The sequence below is a fragment of the Episyrphus balteatus genome, chromosome 2 (assembly GCF_945859705.1).
Source record: "Episyrphus balteatus chromosome 2, idEpiBalt1.1, whole genome shotgun sequence".
In the NCBI taxonomy this organism is placed as follows: domain Eukaryota; kingdom Metazoa; phylum Arthropoda; class Insecta; order Diptera; family Syrphidae; genus Episyrphus; species Episyrphus balteatus.
The window spans coordinates 18,784,466-18,804,885 of record NC_079135.1 but is presented as its reverse complement, the minus strand read 5'-3'; the positions used below and the strand labels follow the sequence as shown (position 1 = coordinate 18,804,885).

Sequence of the window (20,420 nt, the reverse complement as noted above, 5' to 3'; positions counted from 1 at the left end):
TGGGCTAGCAAATCCGAGAGGCGAGTATTTAAGGGCCAGTTGTACAAACGTGGTTCAGCCTCGGATCAGGAATTTAACCCACCGATTTCGGTGGATTAGCTGCGAGTCAACTTCGGTTCAAGCATGGATGTGCCTATTTTCACATAATGTGAACCTTGAAAGAGTGCTAAAACGCAACTTTACCACCGATTTCAGAAGATAAAAGTTGCTGATCCACGGATCTGTCAAAGTCAAAATAAAAAAATTTGAAATTAATTTAAAATCAAGAAAAATAAACAGAAACACTGCTCTTGGAGTTAAGAAAAATGTACAGGACAGTTAAAAGTAAGTGACAAATGAGTGAAAACTCTCCAATTTTTCGCTAGAGCTGCGTACTGTAAAACGAAAAGCAAAACGAAATTTTTCTTTCAAGATTTCGTTAACGAAATTCTGTATGGAAAATTTATTTTCGCTACAGCTGCGTACCAGGCTTAAAAAAGAATTTTTTTTTTGTCTTTGTAGTTTGTTTTTTAATTTCGATAAGACATGTATTAAAGAGCTATAAAAGCTCTTCCGAAGCTATCTGTCAAATCTCAAAGCTTCGGTAAAGCTTCGTTTAAGTTTCTTATAGACCTTCTAAGTACATTCTTATAAAGGCTCAAACTTGTGTAATGTTCTCCTTTTCCCATGCCCTACAACCTTATTAAAGTTAAAAAGAAGCTGAAATGTAGCTTCTGTAATACCTTTAAGGCTTGGCCACACCGAAGGGTACATGTGGTAGCGGTACGGGTAATTGTATGAAAAAAATTCCACATCTGAACGTTGATGTGTCAGTTTGGAATTTTTTTCATACAAGTACCCGTACCGCTACCGCATGTACCCTTCGGTGTGGCCAAGCCTTTACCAAAGCTGAAATGTTAGTTAGGCTGCGTACTGAAAAACGAAAAGCAAAAAGAAATTTTTCGTTCAAGATTTCGGTATGCTTTTTTTGTATGGAAAATTTCGTTTAGCTTCAGCTGCGTACTAGGCTTAAAAGAAAAAAAAAAAAACAAAACGTAATAAATCATAATTTCATAACTAAAGAAACCTTAACAAAGGATTTCGCTAAAATCATGTTTTCAACAGAATTATTACTACATTTCCACCTATGTAGTGTAAAGCCTTAACTACATTGGCTCAAAAAGTGAAAAAGTACAAAAGTGAAAATTTTCAAACTCAATTTTGAACAGTTTTTCGGAGTGGGAAATTAAAACAAATGGTGCAGGAAGCTTGTTTTTTGGCCTAAAATTCAATTTTTATACTCTTTATCACAACAAAATTGCGCTAGCCAGAAAAAAAATATTTTCATTTTTGTACTTTTTCAAAAAGTGTTGTATGTAGTTAAGCCTTAAGCCCTAACTACATTGGCTCAAAAAGTGAAAACAGTATACTACAGTATTTTTTCGGGCTGAAAAATTTAAACAAAAGATGCAGAAAGCTTATTTTTTTGGTCTAAAAATCAATTTCTGTATTCTTTTTTTTTAACAAATTGCACTAATAATAAAAATATGTTCGCTTTTGTAACTATGCAAAAGTGGCCAATGAGTTAAGGCTTTATACAAAGTGAATCAAATTTTAATGCAAGCAAGTTAACCAAATTTGTTTGAAGATCTAGGATCATTTCACTTACCGTAGCTGATTTGAAAAACCAGCTTTCTTCCGTTAAGTTTCCTTAAGAACCATCATGTTGTACAAACGTGGTTCAGCCTTGGTTCAGGAATATAATTTACCGATATAATTGGATAAGCTGTGGTTCAAGCATTAAACTAATGCTAAACCTCAGCCTTATCTCCGATTTCAGAAGATAAAAGTAGTTTAATCACGGAATATTTGTAGAACTGACCCAAACAGTATTCAAACAACTTTAAAAGAAGTTGTTAAACTAGTTCGAACTTCTATAAGCAATTTGTTTCTTAAAGCCTGGTACTCTGCTCGCGCTAAATTTTAGCCGAGATAAAATTCCCATACAAGTTATCGATAACTTGTATGGGATCCATTTTATCTCGGCTAAAAATTTTCGATAATTTGTATGGGAGCTAAAATTTAGCGCGAGCAGCGTACCAGGCTTAAGCAAGCTCTATACAAATTATTTACAATTTACAGAAGCTATTTTCTTCAAACTAAGTTGCCCACTTTTTGTCATAGTACAAAAGTAAAATTTTTTTTTCGCTAGTGAGTTGATTTGTGAAGAAGATTTTCATACCAAAAACTTAAATTTTAGCATCGTTAATATATATATGTTTCAATATGGAAATACTACCTAAAATAAGTTTTAAATCGTTCACTTTTGTACCTTTTCTCTTTGTATGCCAATGTGGTTAAGCCTTAAAATTTGCAATGTGGAATTCCATAAAAAACCATACTTTTTGAACACATCCTAATTTCTCTCTAACTACACTACCGCCTCCTTACGTTCACCATACCACAACAACCCACACCCACCAATTAATATCCAGATATGTTATATGAGGCAAAAAACAAGAAAAATTATACACAACCAAACCAGAGCCAGCTAGCAAAATTTCAATGAATCCACCAACTACAAAAATGTCAGACTCCCGTGAGTAGAGAAGACGTTCGTCGGATTCTTTTTTCTATTTCGACGAAAAAAAAATAGAAATAAATTAATATAAAATTATCTTAAATATAACAAAAAAACAAACAAATTAATGTGTTTAATTTAAACAATTAGAAAATACCAATAAAAGAATACTATTTTCTTCAAAAAACATAAAAAAAAAGAATCCAAATTGATCAAAGAAAAAGAAGAATCAGAAAAAAAATTCCTTCCATCAATGTGTGTGTGTTGAGAGTTTTGTACGCAAATTAAAAGAAACAGAAAAAAAAGTGCTCCATCGGCCGTCGCCGGGGGATTTATCCGTATTTCTCTCATCTCTCCATCGTTTTATTACAAGTGCATTGCATTTTCCTCCTTTCCTCTTTTCTCCACCACAACCACATATACATATATAATATTCATTATAATCGGCTACTGCTCTGCTATATTTGTCGCCTTGTGTCTCCCCCTTTTCGTTCATTCGTTTATTGTGTTGCTCTTCTTGCCTTTTGGATTGTGTGGATCTCTGTGATTCTGAATCTGGCTCTGTGGCTCCAGGGAGTGGATTTCTCAAGGGCTTTTGGTTACGCGTCGTACGTTTTCGTTCATTCGTTCGTTCGTTCTCCTCTCACCGCCCCAAAGAACATAAAATATTTATCGGAAATTCCATTTTATTAATCAAAAGTAAAAAAAAGTACAAGATTTTCTCTCCTTATTTTCCCTTTTTTTTTTCTTCTCTCGAACTTCGATTCCGACAAAAACGCAATCGATTCCAATAAGGAATTCCATATACAAATATACACAAATACAATAACTTATATATATGTACGACGGGTAGCAATATTGCGTGTACGTGTCTTCTATCATCGGTGGTGTGTATGTGTGTAAGAGCGCAGCAGGAAAAAAAAGAAGAATATTCTTGTCAAGTCGTGTTTAGACAAAAAAAAAAAAAAAACAATTTTTTTGCAACAAAAAAGAAAAACAGAGGTGAAGTGTGGGGAGTTGTTGAAATAAATTTCATTTTCGATAAAATAAAAAAAGTCAACACAAAAAAATGTTATCGAGCGGCGTTCATCATCTTCATCATTTTCACAATTTAATCGGTGTTTCGTGTTCCTTATTGGATCCTCGTTGTCCCCCCTTTTTGTCGTTGTTTTTGTCTTTGTCGTTGTGTAGTGTGGTGAATTTGTAAAAAATTTCCTTCAACTCAAAGTCGGGAAACGGGAAAAAGGAATTTTTTCTAAGTTTATTTTTGGGGAAGGAAAAGAAATCGAAGTTATTTTTGGGAAAGAAAAAGAAATTGAATAGAATTTTTGTGACAAAAAAAAACCGACAAAACAATCACACAATCGGCAATAAATTACAAAGTGTAAGAGTGTGTGTGTGTGTGTTTTTCTTTCAATTTTTTCTCTCCCCCTCGTGTGCCGTAGTAGAAGACAAGAGAGAGGGGAAATATATAATAATTGGCGAGCAGCAGCGCCATCATCGTCATGGGGGCACAACAGGCCAAGGATCGGTCGTCTGGAAGCCAAGGAACTGTCAGTTGTATTGGGATTAGTAGCAGTGTTGGCATAAGTAGTAGTTCCTCAAGTATAGGTGGTGTGGGTGGGGTAGGTGGTGGTGTTGGTGGCTCAGGTGGTGCCTTGGGTGCAGGATCAACCCTTCGAGCGAGTCGCATGAAATCGCGTTCATCTTCGTCGTCGGCGGCCGCAGCAGCACCAACCGCTTCAACAAAGGATAATCGCAGTGCAATTGGATTGAATATATTTAGCGAACACAATGGTGAGTATTTTTTTTTTGCGTTTCTCGTTTTTCTTTCCTTTTTTCTCTCGTATTTGTATAGTTTTTTTCTTTCTTGTGTATGTTTTGTTGTTGAATGTGTATATGTAGTGAAAGAGGGTGTGTTGTTTAAGTGGTATGTGTGGGAGTAAAAATGTATTTGTATATAATGTACATTTTTTTAGGAGAGGTGAATATTTGTGAATTAGTGCAAAAGGGTGGAATGCATTTTTTTTTCTTGTTGGTAGGTACTTGTTTCTAATTTCAATTCCTGGTTTCGTCGGTGGATTTTTAGGTTTTTTGTTGTTGTTGTTTTTGTGTAGCTGTTGTGTGTCGTTTTTTTCTTATAAAAATAATTGAGAAGGACTGAAATTTTTTGTCTGAATTGGATATCTACCTTATCTGTTTCACTTTTCCACTTGAAGTGGAGTCGTAAAATAGATAAATACCCTTTCTATCTACTTGGGAAGGTTTATTTGTGGTTTTCCTTTTTCTTGAATTTGTATTGAGTTCGAATTCTGAGTTTCGACATTCCGGAAAGAGATTGAATCCTTAAAATTTGATTAATTGAAAAATTGAGAGATGGAGACATATTGACAAGTCTGATTCATTCATTCATGAGCAGTACGTGAACCAACAACAAAAGAGAGCAGAATCGAATAATGAAAGTAGTGGAGCCGCAAATGTCAAAATCTATATTTTAGGTTTTTTTTGGCCTGATTTGTGTTTTTGTTTGCAAGGGAGATTAAGTTATAAGGTGGGCTTATTGCCGCGTTTCGCAAGCATAAATATTTTACGAGAGGAGAACATCAACATTTTCAATTTTAGTTGAAACATAGTATTTGATCTATGTAACAGTGAACCGATGATATTAATACAAATAACAATAACGGTTATGATAAGAAAGTTATTTACAACTTGCTCCGGAGAAAATAAAAAAAAACTAGCTTACAATCAATTATTTCCGACGATGGACGAGAAAGATCCAATTGAATGGCGAAAAATCCCTTACATAAAAGGCATTTCCGTGTTTCTCATGGAACCTCTCAAGAAAGCAAACATAAGACCAGCTTTTTTTCATGATTCAACTTTAAAAAAATGTAATTTTCAACAACAAAATCTTTTTTAAAGCCAATCAACTGCAGAACAGCGGTATATACAAAATAACGTGCATTGAGTGTGATGGAGTTCATATTGGAAAAACCTCGAGAAATTTGGAAAAAAGATTCAACGAACATGTAAGAGCAGTTTCTTATTCGGATCCTTCTTCTGGCCTGTCGCAAAATCTCCGTTGTTCGGGTCATTTGTGTTCAATTGAAAACATTGAACTTCTTCACAACTTAAGTTCTGGAAGAGTTTTAGATAAATTTGAAATTTTTGAAATAAATAAACTTAAATTACAGGGACAAAAACTCCTTAATAATCAAATTGATTTAACTAATAATAGTCCACTATTAAATATAAAATTGTAAGCTTTAAAAAGTTCTCTAGTCATCACTGTTTGTCTGTTAACTCTTATTATGTATTTAAGCTTTGTAACTCGTCGTTATATGTAAATGTATAAGAAATGTCAATTCCTGATGATGTCTTCATAAGACGAAACGCGTCGATTAATTTTTATTAAAATAAAATCTATCAACATCATATTGTAAAACTTTAAAACAACAAGGGCTTTTATTATTCTTTTATAAATAACTGGCCGATTCAGGTATAACGTCCTGAATTTAAACTTGTGTCAACGAGCGACTCACCACGATCTGCATTAAGGCCAAATTCGCCAAAAGTTTGATTTGCGACCACGATATCCTACTCCTAAAAAAAAATTAGGACCAAATATCTAGATATGATAATTAAATTATCTTGGGTGCCAAGCTAAGAAAAGAAAGCATCTTTGGAAGCGCAATCGGAAAGCATAGCCTGCACTTCGTCCGTATTAAGGGTGGTCGGCTTTGTAGCTAGTAGGCGATTCCCACATCTCAATATTCGTAAAGGCACATGGAAATTTCCAGATCAATCAACCGTCAACTAGATTGACCGTACTGCGATCGACGCTAGACATTCCTCCAGTATAACAGATGTCCGAACTTTCCGTAGAGCTAACATTGATTCTAATCACTACCTGATAGTATTCGGATATCCAGATCATCGTCAACAAAAGAAAATATGGTGAACAGGTTCGAAGTCGAAATGCTACAAGCGCAAGAAAAATTATAGTTATTTCAAACTATAATTTTGAAAAAAAAAAACCATTATATTGTTATATTTTTCTTCGACCAAAAAACCAATAATTGTCTCGATAAAGCCTTTCCTTTTTGTCCATATAAATTCACATTTATTTTCAACCAATTAATATTTATTACCATGAATAGCTGTAAATCTACCTGAATTGAGTCTTCCTTTTAAAAATCATAAATCGCTCAACAGCTGGACACAAAATCCAAAGAATTTCCGTTGAAATATTTACACACAAATAAAATAATATATCACTTGGCTGGCCAGACCATAGTCAACCACAGTCGTCCTATACAAAAAGCATGATGCTGCTATTACTGCATGTGCAGCCAATCCTCCAATTTCCGACATCAACCCATAATGGAAATTGAATAATTAATTGTATATACATTAATCTACAGGCAAAATTCACATTTTGCTGTGCGAATCGAAACATTGAGGTCGAGTTGGGTGGCAGATTACTCGTATTTTTGCTCTCTTTTTTATCTGGGACCCATTCATTCATTTATTCCCCTATTGGAAATGATTTTGATGGAAAACTGATTTTCCAGATAATTATGTATGAATCATTCATTTATATGATTCCAAAACCACCATACAAAAATGTATGGTAACATAAATCGTGATGATAGCAAAAAAAAAGTTCTTAAGTGTTGTTCTCACAGAGAAAGTGTCTGCCAAAAATCCCAAAAAAAAAGGAAATCAGACATCTTGGGATATAACCTAATTGGATTGGGAATTGTTAAGCCCTTGAGATAGGCCCGGATGAACTGGCTAGCAATTGTAGTATACTCATTACTTTTGATGTCGCAATCTTCTCTAATGGAACAAAAGCGTGTTTAAATAAAAAAAACACGCATACAAATTACCCGCACCCTACAAAAAGAACTGAATGAAAGAATAAAATTAAAATTAAAAAAAAGAGAACAATGAACAGAAAAATGTAAAATGAAATATAAAAAAAAAATCCAAAAAAAGAGAAGACAAAAAAAATCAGAAATATAATAAATTTAAATAATTACGCGACTGGGGGTTGTTCTGCTTTTGATTATGTTGATTGGACATAAGTGGTGTGGTGGTGGTTTAATCGATAGTGTTGCCAGGTCAGTACAAAGGCTAGGTACCTTTATAAAAAGGAAACACATTATGAGACAGACGGTCTGGAATAATTGAAAGGTTCAAGTACGCGTCATTATTACATTAATTTGTAATGGGCCTTTTTAATGTGAAATCGGCCTTTGTTGAATACGCCTCTTAATCATTATACTTATTTACGCGTGTATAATATGCCAGGTGAATACTACTTAATCTGCATAATATATATAAACACTTTTAATTTGGTTTTCGATAAATTGGCAGTATGCTTGCTGTTTCAGGTTGAAATAAAAAAAATGCAGTTTATACAATTATATACATAGCTACTTTTTGTTTATACAAATTTTTGTTTGTGGTAATTTCTGTCCAGCTGGAAACCTTGCACATTTAAGTGTTAAGAATGCCAATTGGCGGCATAATCTTCCCACGCTCTTAGATTTTTATTGTGTGTGTCTACATTTTTTTATTTCGTATGCAACTATGCACATTAAGTTGATGCTTTTTATTTGGTACGAAATTGAAATCTATTCAACAAACGACGGTGTTTGTTGACTCGTGGTTGTCGCTTATAAAAACCACAAAAACAATTATTTTCTCCAAACAAATCAAATAAACTGGAGACGAATAAATGGCGATATGCATCAACGGTAACCCTAGATTTGTACGGATCTGTTCGCTGACATCTTCTAAGTTTTTAGTTTAGCTTTGAGCACGTAATTAAATCAATAAAATAAATAAGCACGAATATTTTTTTCCTTTTTTTTTAATTCAACAGATACTTTTCAATGAATAGAAAATTGTTATGAAATAAGAAGAAGCAATTGTTTTAATTATTTAAGAATGCAAACATACAGGTGACTGTTTTAGATAACGTACAAAGAATTAATACGGATCTAACTGGTTGCAATATTAAATTGTTTTTTATTTGTATTCGAATCACGCTCTTAAGTTTAATAAATATTGAACTACATTTCGATTGATTTGCCTTCCAAGTTCTGTTAATTCTTTGTATATAAACCTATGCAGATGAATGAAGATCCTTATGAATATATTTGATATTTGAGTCTAAAATGTACTAAAAAAAATTAGGAATAGGATGTGAACTCCTCATTTTTGAATAATCGACAAATTATGGTCTTGAAAACTATGCATGATTTGAATGATTTTTTATATTGGATATAAAAAAGGGGTAAAGAAATTAACTATTTTTGCCAAATTTTTTCTTCTTTCAAGCTCCAGAAGCAAATAATGTCGAACTAATAACAGTTTTTCTAATCGCTTTAAAAAAAAATATATCAAATTATATTTCATTTTGACTCACCTTTTTAACAAACGTATTTTCAATAGAGATTTTCCTAAAAATTTTAAAATGGCTGAAGACATACCAATTTAAAAAAAAAGTGATCCTAATGAAATCAATAGTCAGAGGCATATTTTTCTTCTTTTTACTTTTTCTAAAATATTTGAGAAATTTGGTAAAAGTAAGAATTATTATGTTCCTTGACAAACATTTTTAAGTCGAAGTCAGTTTGGCTGTAGAGCAAAAAAAAGTTCATACAATACGGTGGACCATAGAACTCTTTAAAGGAATTTTTTTTTTTGAAGCAATAAGAACAGTAAATTAAGCCCATACTGAAGCTTGGATTGAACAAGTCCAAAGTATAAATTAACAATAACTTTTTGAACAATCTTTTTTTAGATTGTAGAATAACAAGTGGCTTTTGGAAGATAGTTTTTTAATTCGACAAGATTGGGCCGAATAAAGCAGTGTCATTTGCAAACTCAACAGTTTTGCTTCTTAAAGGTTGAGAAAAACAAATTATACAAATTAAAAACAGAAGGGGTCCAATGACTGAACCCTAAGGCACTCCTGTGTTGATATGAAGACATTCACTAAAAACACCATCTATTCTAACTCTATGAGTTCTTCCTTGAAGAAAAGAAGAGGACCATCTTTGTATAAATGCTATAAATCTACAGCTTTTATCAATTTAATTGAAGTAGGTAGGTACATATCTTACTTTTCCTAAGTTTTAAAAATGTTCCCTTTTTATAAGCGGGAATCACTATATCAGAGCTCAATAGTATTTATGTTTTAGTATGAAATATATGAAAGTAAAAAAATTAAGATTTATAACAAGACTTTGAGAAAAAGACTATACCTGGAGATTCCGAGATTAGGTCAGAATGAGGCTTCCATACATAATTCTTTCCAAAATTTAGTCAAGTTAAAATTATTTCAAGCATTCCAGCCGAGTTTTGCGCAATTGAGCGCACGAAAAAAAAAAAAAACTATAGAAAAACTGAGTTCACTGTTGTTGCCTCTAATTTTTTTTATTTTTTGCCTAGTATTTAAAAGTCGAGTAAAAATATGCTTCAAACCAATCCAACATAATCCAACTAAAATCCAACACAACCTCACCATTTACAAAAAATAGCTTATAATTTTGTTTTGATGCTGTGCTTGGATATAAATTCGTTATTACGTGTAATTAGTACAAAGCATAACATCAAAGTATGTAAACATTTATACACTTGAAATAACTTCAATAGGGAAAAATATTTTATAAGGTCCGGTATAATAATAAATTATAATATGAAAATAATTTATATGAATTTTGAAATTGAAAATAAGACTGAAAATAACTTTGTTTAGATAAAAACAAAGAGAAAATATTGGCACTTAAAAATTCGTGTCACATGCATTCTGATTTACTTTTGACTGGTAAAGAAACGCAAAGTGATTTCCAAGTCATTTTTTGCTATTATATCATGTGCTGAATTTAAATCGAATAAGTTATTTTTTTTTTTGCAAAAACACCCCTAATGTCAGTAAATAGATTGAATGACAGATTTGAGAAATTAATTTTTTATTATCACTGCATTCTAATTTTATTTGTTTTGTTTAAATAGGTATATGAAGTTTGAAAGAAAAAAAACATAGTACCTAGGTAATTGTTTTCTAGATGCGCAATTAACTCATTAATAAATAAGTTAAGCCGAAAAATGTTCTAAATAACCTGAATGAAGTGATTGAACTTGAAGTCTTCAACTATTAAAAAAGAACTTGTTTTACAATAAAATAAAAAAAAATAAACAAAAAAACTATTTAAACAATTAGTATGCACTTGTCATCAAAAAAAAAAAAACTAGTTCAATCGAAATAAAAGGAGATTTTAAATTAAGATTAAGCCTTTAAAATACCACCCAATATTAAACAAATGTTAAGGTCAAAAAAACAAACTGTTTGTCATTTAATTTAATTTATGCAAACAACACAAAATATTTCCTTGAATAAAAAAAAAAATTAAATGGCGCGAATAAAAATTTTTTTGTTTTTTTTTTTTTAATAATTGGTATAATTAAGCATGCAATAATTAATTGATTCATTCTACGAAATATACATAACAACCAATATATATTTGCTTATTGATAAAAACGAGTGAGATAGTAGCAGTTGAGTTTTTTTTTTTTTAATGTGTATCAATTAATGAAGTATAAATAATAAATATTAGTCACACTGATTCTGTTGGCCTTTAATCGTAGGCCTTTAATTTGTAGGTAGGTGTAAAAAAAAGTTGATTGTTTGACATTTTAAGATTAGTTTAGTCATGTGAGTGCATCAACACAAAATAATTAAAATAACCACAAGTTTTGGTTATTGATATCAAATTTTTTGAGTTTTTTTTATAAGAGAAGTCATTTAAAAATTATAGCTTATTTTTTTTAACCTTTGTATAATAACACTCCAAAATACTCGGGATAACCTAGTATTACGTTTAATAGGGCTCTCATGATTACGAAACATTTTGTACAAAGTTCTTTATCCCCCAAAATCTGGATTAGAGGACGATTTCAAAGTGGCGGCATTGTGAACAAAAAAATAAAACACTTTGAGATTCCAGAGTTTATGAAGCCTAGTATTTTTTTTTTTATCAAAAACATACGGAATTGGGTGTTGAGGCTTGAATATTCCATATTCATGCACGGCAGGTTTCTTGCCAAAAAGCTAACAGTGTGAGGACTATCCTTAATAAAAAGAAAGTATTGGATTAGTAATGCTTCAGGCATAAAAGCCACAAATAACGAACTCAAGAGATTCTTAAGCGAAAAGTTCCACAATACCCTATAAAAACCAAAAGTTATATGGTGAAAAAGGCTGATTTTCGGGATAGCTACAAAATTTAGGTCTAAGTTTCGATGGTGTTAGAAATAAGACCTCAAATCAATTCACCTTCATGGAAGTAGGACTGAAGGTCCGAACTAGGGATGTTCGGATGTGGATTTTTGAAGTTAACATCTGCAGAGGTTGGTTAATTAAGCCCATGCTACTAAATAATTGTTCTCTTGTAGAGTGGGTTGAAATTATCGTTAAAGACACTGGCCCTTTTGTTTTTGTCCGGAAAGAGAGATCTCTTTTAATAGCCTGTTTTCACCCCAAATTTCATAATTTCGCAAATTAGGTCAGTTCGAATTCCAAATTCTAAAAATTTCCTACAATTTGAAATAATTTGCGAAACTATCTACTTTGGCCTCTAGTGAAAACGGGCTATAAAATTAAGACTTTTGCATTTTGTCTGTGTTTTGCCTAAAAAGACAAAGACCATTACTCGGTGTGACTCCCATTGGTACGCGCTATTCGCCGGCTCAGCCCAACTTCTTTCTTGCCGCAATTTCTCTACATCCACATTCGCATAAAATCCGCATTGATTATTGCGGAGGCGGATGCGGATGACCCAATTCATGCGGATGTTCCGCATTTGCGGGTGCGAATATTAGCAACTTCCCTAGTCCAAACTAAAGAATAATTCCTATCTTCTTCATCTCTTTTTGAGTTCAAATTCAATCCTAGGTAGGCTTGAGGTCTTGCCTATATAAAAAAATGTATAAACAAGACCTCAAGTCCACTAAGGATTGAATTTGAGTCCAAACTAAAGTTCCATCATTCAAAGCTTATTTAGTTTTAACTCCACTTTTGTTACTTTGCGAAACAGATTTTTCATCTATTTTATAACAGTGTTATTAAATTTGCCCTTATGTCTCAAAAAAGACTTGGCCATATAACTCTTTGGTAAAGTGACATTAGGCCAAGTTGTCTTATAAAACTTTTTCAAAGCTTCATAATAACAGCCTTATGTCATAGCAAAGTGTGGTTTACATTCGAATTTGTTAATTACGTTCGTAATCGTAACTTTTGTAAGTCAAATTTTCAAAGAGTTAGACGCGACTTGAAAAAAGTGTACAATGAAAGTATACGGACTTGAATGCAATGGTTAATGGGTACAACTTGCAATACAAGATCAGTTCCACATTTTGCTTTTTTCTTTTTCTACTTCCGAGTCATATAACCAACAATGACAATTTCATCCAATTTTCAACCTAACATACATCATTATCACAAGAAATTCTCATGTACTTTAGCTGAAACATGGTACATATACATTAGGGTGCACAGTGTGGTAATTCGCCAATCTGACTGGACAAAATAGAAAAAAAAAAGTTTAGCCACATGATTTTAAATCATGAGCAGAGCTTCTCAATACAATGGGTAACTGTAATTCATGTTTGGTTTTTTTGTTTTCATCTCGGATTATCGTAAGCTAAGCTTGAAAGTTGGTTCTTGTCAACAGTTGGATGGAGATAATACAAAGTATTCTATTTTTCGCTTGAGTTTGGTTGACGACTAAAAACGCTGTGGTAGTTTTTTTGTTGTAATTGTTTTTTTTAATTGTTAATCTACATTTGGGGGTAAGGTATTATAATTTTTATTTATTAATTACCATTGCAACTATTTAAAAAAAAATAAATTCTGTATGAAGGCTAGGAAGTGCAAAAAAAAATATCTTTGTTTTTCAAATAGAGGTAAAGTTAATTTTTCCGCATTTTTCCGGTCTGAAATTAATTAATTAGTGTTTGGTGGAGTGTTGTCATTAAGATTAGCTAGTTACATGTCTCGCGTTTTCTCGACCGCCATACAACTTTTTTCACTTTTCAAAATGAAGTCAAGATTTTCAAAAAAACAAATTTTCGAAAAATGTGTCAAAACTGCCAAATAAGATCGAAAAGACAGTTTTTTTGATCTTTTAATGAGCAGGTATCATCTTTGGAACATTTTTGACAATAAATAAAAATTAAAAACATATATAAAAGTTTTGTGCTTCAAGTTAAGCGAAAAAAGACAAAAAAGGTGGAAGACACTTTGGACCACTCTTTAAACATGAATTTCATTTTGCTTGACCAATATTATGTGATAACTACATAAACAAAAACAGTAGATAGTGAAACAAAAGTAGAAAAGAATTTTTAAAAACTAAAAAAACGGGAAAAATATAACAAACGGAAGGTAAAAGTCTCCTAAGTGCACCTATCCATTAGAAAATAGTTAAAATCAGTAGAATCGCTCTCCGCAAAATTTAAAAAGCATATTCCAATAATACCGGAAAGGATTTATCGAAATGTTCTTTGAGTGAAGGATCAAAATGTATAAAAGATTAAGTTCTGATCCTCTGGAACCACTAGACCACTGGAATTTTCAATCTAATGAGGCATTATCATTGATGAATGATGCTTTTTTGTCGGAACATCTTAAACAAGTTCAATGCAAAAAGCAAGCAAGTGTAAAAGGCCAGAAATAGGGTCACGAAGAAATTTAGAGAATTATTAGCTTGAAAAACATCGAAGATAATATAAACACAGCTGGTTTTAATAGGCCCTTATGTTTCAAGTTTGCATCGCACAAAAAGGAGTTACTTTTTTAAATTATTTGCAGATATTTTTAAAGGTGATGCTATTTTTTATGATTGCGAAGCATATTTAATTAAAATCATTGCTAAAATTTTAATTTAAAGCATGATATTGAGAAAATAAATCATGTATGTCACCTGGCAAAAACGTGTGTAAAAGTTCTATTTCTTAATAAAACCTAATTATTCTGCCACTCTTTTTTCGTGAATAGCAATAGAGTTTTTATTTATTGAGATTTTTCAAGCGTTTTTTAAAATAATTAAGTATATCCATAAGAATATGTTTACGGAATCATAAATTCAAAAATGCATTTTCTTCATCACTATTTTAACCCACTTTTTGCAGAAATTAAAGATTTCTTTTTAAAAAATCTTTCTTTTTTATAGAATTTTATCTATTCACATTCATTTGTTTAAAACTGTTTGGAAAAAAAGTCGATTTAACGCGAGTTATTAATTTTGTCCAGCTAGATTCGTGATTGGCCACACTGTGGGGTGGGTCAAAAAAATCCAATTTTTTTTTTTTGATTTGGTACTCCGAAAAATCGATTGCTAGACCCCTCTAGAATATACACACCAAATATGAGCTCTTTATATTAATGGGGTCCTCCGCTTTGCAATTTTCCATTTTTACATCAAGCTTCTACTAAAAAAAATATTTTTTTTAAATTGACTTTTTAGCGAATTTCTTTTCAGATTCTTGTAGGAAATTGAACGCTCTACAAAAAAGGCCTTAGATACTTTTTTCGTTTATCTAACCGTTGAATAGATATTTGAGGTAAAAAAATCGAGAAAATCTTTAAAAATTCGTTTTTTGGTCTTAATTTTGTAACAAACTGAAAAATTATAATCATCAAACGCGCAAGACATATTCTTGTTGGAAATTGACTGCTCCACAAAAAAGGTCTTGTTAACTTTTTTCATTAATCTAACCATTCTAAAGATATTAGAGGTCAAAGTAAAAAAAAAATATAAAAACTTTTTATATTTTAAAAAAAATTCCAATTCACTGAAACTTCATTATTTTCAAATTAGCAAGATATATTCTTGTAGGGGCTTAAACGTTCTACAAAAAATTCCTTGGCATCAAATTGATTGCTTTAACCGTTTAGAAGATATTCGTATCCAAACCAATGCTCACTGATTTCAATAGTTTTCTTATGACCCGTATGCATTGCGATTTGGATACGAATATCTTCTAAACGGTTAAAGCAATCAATTTGATGCCAAGGAATTTTTTTTAGAACGTTTAAGCCCCTACAAGAATACGTCTTGCTAAATTGAAAATAATGAATTTTCAGTGAACTGGAAAATTTTTTAAAATACAAAATGTTTTCAAAATTTTTTTTAACTTTGACCTCGAATATCTTTAGAATGGTAAGATTAATGAAAAAAGTTAACAAGACCTTTTTTGTGGAGCAATCAATTTCCAACAAGAATATGTCTTGCGCGTTTGATGATTATAATTTTTCAGTTTGTTACAAAATTAAGAACAAAAAACGATTTTTTAAGGTTTTCTCGATTTTTTTACCTCAAATATCTATTCAACGGTTAGATAAACGAAAAAAGTGTCTAAGGCCTTTTTTGTAGAGCGTTCAATTTCCTACAAGAATCTGAAAAGAAATTTGCTAAAAAGTCAATTAATAAAAAAAATATTTATTTTTTAGTAGAAGCTTGATGTAAAAATGGAAAATTGCAAAGCGGAGGACCTTCCCATTAATATAAAGAGCTCATATTTGGTGTGTATATTCTAGAGGGGTCTAGCAATCGATTTTTCGGAGTACCAAATCAAAAAAAAAAAATTTCGATTTTTTTGACCCACCCTAATATACATACACACATGTAACTATTATTATAAACAAAATATTTTTTTTTCTGTAAATTTCTATTCTAAGCAAAATAAAAATGCAAAATAAAAGAATTACAAAACCACAGAGACGAAAATAATCGTCATCATCATTATCAAGCTTCTAAACGAGATTGCGGAAGTTGATAATAAAAGTTGAGAACGACTTCACTTACACAGGCAGAAAGAAAAAATAAAAACAAAACAATGCCGGTTCTTGTTGTTAAGGAAGGGTACAAAAAAAAATATAAAACAACTTTAGCACAGTTTTTGAATTTTTTTTTTTTTTTTCATTTTTTAATTTGTGTTGTGTTTTGTTTTTGCAAATTTATTATTTAATAGTGTTTTCCTGGTTAAAAGTTGGATGTGGGAAGACGAAGAGGGTTCAAGTGGAACAACTTAAAGGACCTATTTTTTACATGAAAAATGGGTAAAAACATATACCACTTTTGTTTCACTATTAAAGTTAACTGAACATTTCTTTAAAAATACATAAATAAACTATTTTTAGATATTTAACTAGCAATAGTCTATTTTTAGCTATCAAACGTTGTTGTAGATACTCTTTTTGAATTTTTATTTTTCGTTAAACATTTAGCTTGAATAAAAAATATCCTTTTATATCCTTGCTAGTTGTTACCACACATTTAAAAGTAGGCATGAGAATCAGTTAAGGTTCAACATAACATAGCCTAAGTCCGGGACACACTGGTCTGGTCAACTTAAATATACCTAATGAAAGCGGGCAGTCAGCCATGCAAATTTGTTGCCAGAAATGCCTAAAAGTACCTATTCATGCCAGCACATTGAATTTTATAAAATCAAAAAAATAAAAAAAAAAAACAAAAACATCCAAATGAAGTTTTATTATTTTATTTTGTGGTTCTGTTTGGAGTCTGTGTATCATAAAGATTTTTTTATAGACGATGGCCGGTTGTGTAGAGAGCAAGGGAGAGACTATAAATCTCACAAAAATTTGTTTTGAAAATTCGCATAAAAAAGTGGATCCGGTCTGGTGGTCATGATTATTTTTTAACAATTTGCCAACAAAGTCAAAATGGTTTGAATTTTTTTTTTTATATACATATTTTTATTTGCAAATGAGAGTAAATAAAACGATTTTGCATATTTTTGAATGTTGACATGGGGCAAAAACTAAAGTATTCTATGTATTTTACATATTTTTACGACCAAAAAATAAAATAATAAAAAAAAGTAGTTCTTTTATTTGTTTTTTTTTTAATTTTTGTTGTTGAAATTTTTGAGTAGAAAGGAGTGATTTGAATAATTATGTTTAATGACAGATAATAACAAGATGAAGATGACTCAACATTTTGGAAGTTTTGAATTCCCATAGTATACCTATAGAATCTGGTCAGTGGAGTGTGGTTGACCTGTGAATTGTTATAGAGAATTGAGAATGTTTCATTCTTTTCAAAAGTATTTTAGTGATGTTAGGTTGAGTGTAAAATCACAATTTAAAATTTTTTATTATTTATGGACTATATTGTATTTTTAAAACGCAAAGGGTAAATAGAAGAAATGTATGTATACCTTGTGCATTCGCATAGTACGACTAGATAAAAAATGTCTGTACATAAATTTAGTCCAAAATTAAATAGGGCGTGAGGTTATCATTACTTATTTTAAAAAGAAAAAAATAATACAAGGTTTCTCACGATAAATCAAACGTCATTTGAGAACTATTCAAAATATCCAATTCAACAAGGTGATCCAAAAGTAATGTCATAAGTAAAACGAATTGGCTACAAAAATTTTGTTGGACAAGAAAAATAAAATGAGCAAAGTATATTTGGCACTTTAAAAATAGGCTCATTTTAAGGTGGTTTCAAGTGTTGTAAAACATCGTTCCAAATTGTGAAGTTCTTCTTTCTGCTGTGCTAATGACTATCTGGTCTGCAAAAAAATATTTCAAACCACAATCACAACTGACGCCATTTGCAAACAATAAGGCACATTCACAACATGATATTGCCCCACCCTGTGCAATTTTTTGTGGTGAATTTGTTGAAAATAAAAGCGTGTGTGTACTATGTACACGCGATTGAAGTTATACTTCTCATTCACATGCTTCATGCATTTGCCACATGCGACATGTAACTTGCCACATGCAACATGCATCTTGCTATTTGCAACTTGCCATATGCAGCTTGCGGCATGCAACTTGCGACATGGAACTTGTCACATGCAACTTGCAACATGCACTTCCACATTTTGCATGCTGAATGCAACATGCATCGTGTTACTTGCCACATGCACTTGTACCATATTGCATGCCACCGAGTACCTGCCACATGCAACTTGCGACAGACACATGCAACTTGCCACGTTTTTTTTTTTGTCGTACTGTGGTGAACTGTATTTTTCTAAAGTACTACCAACTGTAAAGGTGAAACGACAGCCCTGATGCCCAATTGTCAGCTTCGGAAATGACGATTGCGTCATCACTGTTTTAAAATGGCGACATGGTGCTTATTGTCAAAGGGATTACTTTGACATTTCTTGTCAAAAAGTACATATAACTTCAAGAAGTACATATAACTTCAAAAGTATAACATCAAAAATTGACGCAAAATGTGTTTATATGAGTTTTAGAATAAAATACGTATGTGAAAAATTTTCATGTTTTGGTCCATGCTAAAAACATTGAAAAAGAGAGACGACGATAGTTTCAAAAACAAAAAAATGTACCTAAAACCCATGCGAGGAATTATGTAATTCGTTCTACCAAGTCTAAAGTTGGTTAAAACATTGACTCACAAAATTCTCATTCTTCATCGACAAATAATTGAAAGAGGATACATTGACAGACTATTAGAATTAAATATGTCATTGTATTACCCATACCCATTAATGCTGACATCTTTTCTGATATTATGGTTCTCTTCGAATGTCTATCATTTACCATATAATTCAATCGATATTTAGTATCCATTCCCATATCAATCCTGATTTAGACTTAACAAACTGAATTTCTCGAATATCACTCGCAAAAGGCACAATTACTGAAAGAAAATTAAATTTCAAAAGCTACCAGTATACTGATATGTATTTTCCCTATCAAATTCATTTGTGTATTCCTCTATAAATTCCAATACTAATTTCATTGTGTTCCATTTCAAACCACAAAAACCAAACTGAAATTTACTCCACTCTACTCCAGTCTACCATATCACTTCCTTTTCATCATCAATTCAATTCAGTAGTTGTTGGTTGTGTTCTTACTTGAGAACAAACATTCTACTGATCCTATTTCAAATTGGTTCCAGCTCACCGGGCGGCGGTGGCGTTGATATCGACGAAACGATATGAAGGAAAAGGAAAAACTGTTGCATAACACAAAAGGTGGATACTGTTCATTTCACAGTGTTGCTGTTGTTGTTGGGTTCGTCTCCAGTTCCTCCAGTTCTGTAGGTGACCACAATTGATGAGTGTTATCACCAAACATTACCGCATATCACACAACCGCAACACATTGCACGCCGCCACTTCACCACCATCCAGCAGCTTCCTTCAACATGTACATTGTACATATTTCTCTTCATCATCAACTTCCATCTCATAATGTGAAAATGTTGACGTCCGTCGAATCGACGACGTTCGTCATCGCATGACGACGCGACCGACGGACGTAGTGAAACACGATTCGAACTCATGTTTTATTCATGTTGCTGGATACTCTTATAGTTGGAATTGTAGTGCCACGAGGTGTCAAATGTCCACCTTTACTCTAGATGGAAAAAGGTGTGTAATTTCGTCGAGAGATGAGGAAAACTTTAAATTAGGAAAAGAAAATAGAAAAAAAAAACTTTCATATTACAGCTGCTGTGATACTTGATGTGCTGTTTTCAAAGTCAAAGTTCAAAAAAGTAATTCAACGTTATACTCGTTCGTACTACACCGAATCGATGTTAGATTTTATAACGTAAGCAACCATCAACGTTGACAGGTTTTATATAAAGTTGTAAAAATAAAAATTAACTTGAAGGCATTACATGAAGTCGAGTCGTGTTGGTCGTTGAAGTAGATGGTACCTACTAGTAGCAAATGCATCACAATTTTACACTTGGTATAGATAGAGTTTGCAGTTCGTTGCTCATGTGAAAATGCGGAATGACAGAAACAATCA

At 31.9% G+C, this 20,420-nt stretch overlaps 1 protein-coding gene across 3 annotated transcripts in view; it reads left to right on the top strand.

Moving 5' to 3' along the window:
* Positions 1-2,538: 2,538 nt before the first annotated feature.
* LOC129912549 (tyrosine-protein kinase Abl) overlaps positions 2,539-20,420 on the top strand; it is an 86,391-nt gene continuing 68,509 nt past the window's right edge. For all 3 annotated transcript variants that reach the window (XM_055990844.1, XM_055990843.1, XM_055990845.1), the window contains exon 1: positions 2,539-4,357. In XM_055990844.1, coding sequence (XP_055846819.1) covers positions 4,066-4,357 — 292 coding nt within the window. In that variant the 5' untranslated portion in view covers positions 2,539-4,065. The remainder of the gene's footprint in view (positions 4,358-20,420) is intronic.